This window comes from Vollenhovia emeryi, unplaced genomic scaffold (assembly GCF_000949405.1).
Source record: "Vollenhovia emeryi isolate VEMERY1.0 unplaced genomic scaffold, V.emery_V1.0 DF939121.1, whole genome shotgun sequence".
In the NCBI taxonomy this organism is placed as follows: domain Eukaryota; kingdom Metazoa; phylum Arthropoda; class Insecta; order Hymenoptera; family Formicidae; genus Vollenhovia; species Vollenhovia emeryi.
This window is the reverse complement of record NW_011967245.1, coordinates 2,596,056-2,601,432: the sequence shown is the minus strand read 5'-3', so window position 1 is coordinate 2,601,432 and position 5,377 is coordinate 2,596,056. Positions and strand designations below refer to the sequence as shown.

The following is a 5,377-nucleotide window of genomic DNA, read 5'->3' as shown; positions in this document are numbered from 1 at the left end:
TTGCATAAAATGCTAGAGGCGTTAATCGTGTGCCAGCTAATTAATTAAGAACCAGAGGCGTTAATCGTGTGCTGGTTACTATAAAATACTAGAGGCGTCAATCGTTGTCAGACATTTTATCTATACAGGGTGTTAATAAATTCATATTGCAACGCTTGAGGGGTGAAAGTACAAATCAAAACATTTTTTTATCAATACACATGGGGGCGGAAACGAACCCCTAACCCGTTGGAACGTGCGATGAGTTCAGGGTAGGCAACCCATTGAAGAATATTTAGTCCTCTTTGTTTTTCTGTAAATCTTTCTGTATTGTTGGACATGGAGGATTGTGAATTAAAAGTTAGAAATGGATTGTTAATAGTGTTCAGTATTTCATGTGAAATACTGAACATAAAAAGGGAGCGGCACCGCCGTGCGAGAGAAATTTCTAGAAGTCGCTCCGCATAGCAACAATGCTTACACTCTTAAGCGTGTACCGCCAGAAATTGAAGGTACACGTTGAAATAAAAAGTACACGTAATTATGAGGTACATAAAAATCCACCAAAATAGAAGGGAAGCTGGTGCCTCGAAATTAGAAGTCTTATTTTGAGGACACAGAAACATGTCTTGTTGGTGGATGCCCACGATATAGACATAAAACGGACGATTGATCCACATTATGTAATTTGCGAATGTACTTTGTACATACGCCATTTAATTCTTTGCACTGGCCACGGAAAATGCCTCGAATATCTATATTACAAAAAGCATCCATAATGTACGTAATATGCACTTCGTGTCTTTAGCCGACGCGATCACGCAAGTGTGGCACGACGAAGGAAGAAAATAACAAAAGCCATCTCTCGTTGGCATGGAGACAGGCATTTCGAGGTACATTGTACTACTTTAGGAGGTACGTATGGGAGAACCACTTGTGCCTCCTAAAAAATGTACCGTGAATTTATAGACGGTACCTCGAGCGGTACCTCCAACTGATCGTCACATAATATATTCATTGTTACCTCATATACCTTGTACCGCGTGCTGATACACCGGGAAAAATATCTTCTATCAGCGTGTAACTCAACTCTCAATTATACTTAAAAAATTGTACTTCGAATTTGGCGATATTACGCGATACTAGATTAAACGTGTAGCTCCATGCATAGCTTAAGTCGAAGCCTCAAGAAGCTTGTTCGATGAGTCCCCGCCCTCACCGCCTCATACCATCGAATTCGCAAAAGTTCTACCCCCCACTTTTTCTATCGTAGCAGCTTGCATCTTCGTATATGATCACGCCTAATTCGCATTATCACGAGACACGGTAGTGTCTCGCGCCAAGTGTAAGCGCAGCTAGTACCGCGCGCGCGAGACCGACCGTGTAAGTTTACGCGAGTACACGACTTGACGGGCCCTCAGATTTTTGGATTTCAACAACGGCTGATCCCACGAACTTGAGACTGCGCTTAATCGATAGCTTGGGTACGATTTGCATAATAAAAGTATTTTTATTTTTTTCATATAAACGCGATTCATCGACGCATCGTCATGACCGTATAAGGCAATGATCACGTATAGGAGCTTTCCTATATAAAGCTCGCCCGACGCCGCGGAATTTAGATCTCGTAACGCAGTAAAGCCGATTCCGTGTAACCACCGTGCCGGTTCCCCGCTGAATTTCGTGCCGTTACCGTCGAGCTTTTTACGGATCTCCGCGAACGCAGGGAGTTGCCATCCCACCGCGTCGTGTATTCTATCGCGGAACGTCGCCAGTTTCGTAAATCGCTAATTATTTTACCATAACGGTTCCTACTTGTATTATCCATTGTTATCTATTTAAGCAATGGATTAATACTTTGTAGAACCACGTGTGAAATGTACTGCACCCTCGCGTACAAATAGAATAAGGAATTAAGCATACCAAGATTGAAACAAAAATTGATGACTTATAATTTACAAGAGATCGCTTAAAAATGAAGTGGGGGGTCCCATTCTTTCCTCTATTGAGTTATTATTATGAAAGACACTCCGTTGCCAGTTTATTAAGTCACTTCATCTAGCAAATTTATCGCTTGATGAATCCTTATGACGCATTCCGAACGTATTTTATGGTATATCAATCATCATTACCGCTAGTTCAGTCTTCTTGCATGAAGACAAAATAGGATATCATCCGTCTACATTCCGTTGATCAGCACGATTATCTGAGAAATAAAGCCGCCATATCCGCCGGGTTAACTAGCGTGTTTCACAGAAGTTTCGCTGGGAAGTATCCGTTTCTCCCCTTTAGGGTTGAATCAGAGAGGTTCGGAGGGTGTAGCGAGGTCTGCAGAAGGTTATAGGCGAAATTCCCGGGGAACTCTCGAGCTGCGAATCTCCGCCAATAGACGAGGCGGAGTCGAATCGTCGTGCGGAGGCCCGGAACGCGGGGGACGAAGCGGATTAATTAGAACTGCCCGTTTCGTCGGTGAAACGACATTAACTCACTCCCCTTTACGTCTGATCGTTTGTGATTGCGATTAAAGGCTTAAACATCATTACTTAACGATTGGACGAACAAAACGTGTGTTGGATTCGAGGAAATAGGATCGGGGGAGATCGATCTTCTCGCAAAGCCGATCTTGTCAAAAGACCTGTATTCCTTTCTTTTCGCAATCGGCACGTTCCGTTGTAAGAATTTTTATCTTTTTTTCCCCCTCAGAATTTAGTCTGATGGTAAAATTTTTAGCGATTAAGGAATAAACTCCTAATTAATTTTGATCGAATATTCTATGTCATAAAATACTTTACTGCAAAATAATATCTTTTCAACTATTTCAATAAATCTGCTTACGTGAGCTCACCTGTATTAATATTTTTCATGGATGCATTGAGCAAGTCTCATTTTAATATTTTTATGCACATATGATTCCTATCTAAAATATGAACGATAATCAATCGTGAGTTATCTTCTTTTAAAGCAGCAGATAATGTATTATCGTACGGCAGTAAATAGAGTTTAACGGTAATGCGAAATACAAATAAAAAAGGGAAAAATTTGCGATACTATTCACGTCACGGACGGTGAAACGTCCCATCGGAGGAGAAAACTTCCACCCTCGTCGAATCTCTGTCATTTAAATCCAGCCCCGCATAGTCGAGTTTAGCTCACTTTGAAAGTATTTTTACAATACTTCCTTCCCATTTATTTTCGTTAGCGTTTTTTTTTCCAGGGATTAAAATTAAGTACGCTCGGCGAGGTCTTTTTTTTCGCGATTTTCGACTATATTGCTCTCGAGTATCTCCCTCGATTAGCGGATTTTCCTTCGAATGTCGCTTTTTTTTTATTTTGCACAACAGCGAAGATAAATGCGGCGCATTTCCGCAGATTGCACTGCCAGGTTACTTTACGAGTATTTTCCCCCCGAAGGCGCGGTAATTTGCGAAATCCAAGAAATGTGGATGGGCCTGTAACATTTTATCGCGCAGTGAATTATGCGCGTATTAGTTTCGGGACCGACTCTCTTCGCCGATCGACAATGGAATCGTTTGATAATGGAGCTCGCGCGTACTCGCCGATCGAATTTCTCTTGTCAAATTGACTATGAATGATGCATTGCTGTATTTTGGTGTATTCCTTTGAACTTCCAAAGTAACCTTTAAACTTTCGGCACCTCTGTGAAAATGCGATTGCGAATTGACATTTTCTCGGTGCGCGCACGAGTGTTTCATTGTTCCAAGTCGAGTAATGTAAAAAAATGTAAATTGAATTCGTACCTTCCCTTTTAACAAAGTAAAAGCATTAAAGTCTTACGCAAGCACGCAGGGGCTATTAATTATGTTTGCCGATAGCGGTAAAATACAAGGTAGTGAAATAGCAGCACTAATATATTATTACGTCTATATCAAAGAGTCATCAACGAAACGTAGAACGAAGTAGAGCAGAGTAATTGTAAATAAAACTTTACTTGGTCGGGAGGAGGCGAAATGAGTTTATTCGCAAAGACTGACCGACCAAAGCTTTACGGTTGCTCGACGTGCTCTAACAATACCTCGCGCTGATAAATGGCCGCATGACGTTTCTTCAGCTCGTTGGTAGCATATAAATCAAAATAGACAGTATTGTATCGAGACAACCGGTCGTGCAGGTGTGTCGAAACTGTTACTACTGTTACGTGGCACCTCGCGTCTGGTTGCATTCGCCTTCAATATTTCTGCCTCAACGGCAGGGTACGGTGGTATACGGCGCTCTCTTCCGTCGCGTATCGTGCAAAATGAGAGGAGAAGGAAAATGCACGCTGCCGATGAAAAGGGTGGAAACGCCCTTGCCCCGACTGTCCTCGACCTTCATTGGCCTCCGCGCGCTTTTATCCGCGTGCTTTCATCCCTCGGCGCGCAGCAGCGCCTCACCGTATAATTGGGCAAACATGAGCTGATATTTATGCAAGTGTTACGTCCGACGTGAAACGTTGTTTGCACGTTACTCACAGTTACGCACAAAATTCCGCGGATTGAAGTGCTGCGAGAGAGATTGCCGTGAAATAAAAATGCCCGCGCGGAAACAAAATCATCCCCGAGTAGTAGCTTCCACAGTCGAGTCCAGGTACCAACGTGAGGAAAACTTGACGAATGCATTTGAAGTGACGTAACAAGAAATTACGGGAAGGAATTTTACAATTCCGATTGTACGACACTCCAAAGCAATTTGCACTAACGGTGACTTGCTCGTTGATGTTATTTGGAAAGTGTGTAGAATAAGCTTAAGCTTTTTTCTTTGAAATACACTTCTGGCAGATGCAGAGTGAGATACGGAAGTGAAGTTAATTTTTTAAAAGTAGTTTGTAATGTTTCAATGCGTAAATTTTTTCTCGTACGTATTTTGTTATCGATGTGAAGAGAGTTAACATTAAATGAGTAAAATTAAAAGTAAATAAAATTATAAACTATTATAATGAATAATTATGTGCGGTTTAATGCAGACATTAGAGCTAAGATAAACAAAACCTACCATTTCCCGCCGCTATGATGTTTCCTCCCAACTGCAGTAACTTGCTGAAGGGTTTTCCACTTTCTTCTGGCGTGACCGGCTTGGACGCACCGGCTTCCTGTTGCGCCATTCCCATCTATAATATAAACAATATTTCAATGCTCCACTTGAAACGTGATTGCTTGCAGGAGAATAGAAATCCCAAGTGAAGAAGATGTATTATTCTTCCCATTGCGATTTTTATTCGAGTAATAAGTAAATTCTATTCAATAATTTTCATATTTATTCAACTATAACATTTAAAGATTTGTGTTTAAAATTCGCATGTATTGTTCAGAGATGTAATAAGAATCTGTCGGACACTATACATCACGTACGACATCACATCTCTGAATAAGAGATGTGTTACAAATCTGTCGGACACTATGTA

The 5,377-nt window shown here is 41.3% G+C and overlaps 1 protein-coding gene across 6 annotated transcripts in view; it reads right to left on the bottom strand.

The window, feature by feature from the left end:
• Positions 1-5,377, bottom strand: part of LOC105570226 (regulating synaptic membrane exocytosis protein 2) — a 178,968-nt gene that overhangs the window by 116,816 nt on the left and 56,775 nt on the right. For all 6 annotated transcript variants that reach the window (XM_012027275.1, XM_012027276.1, XM_012027277.1 and 3 more), the window contains exon 3: positions 4,969-5,083. In XM_012027275.1, coding sequence (XP_011882665.1) covers positions 4,969-5,083 — 115 coding nt within the window. The remainder of the gene's footprint in view (positions 1-4,968; positions 5,084-5,377) is intronic.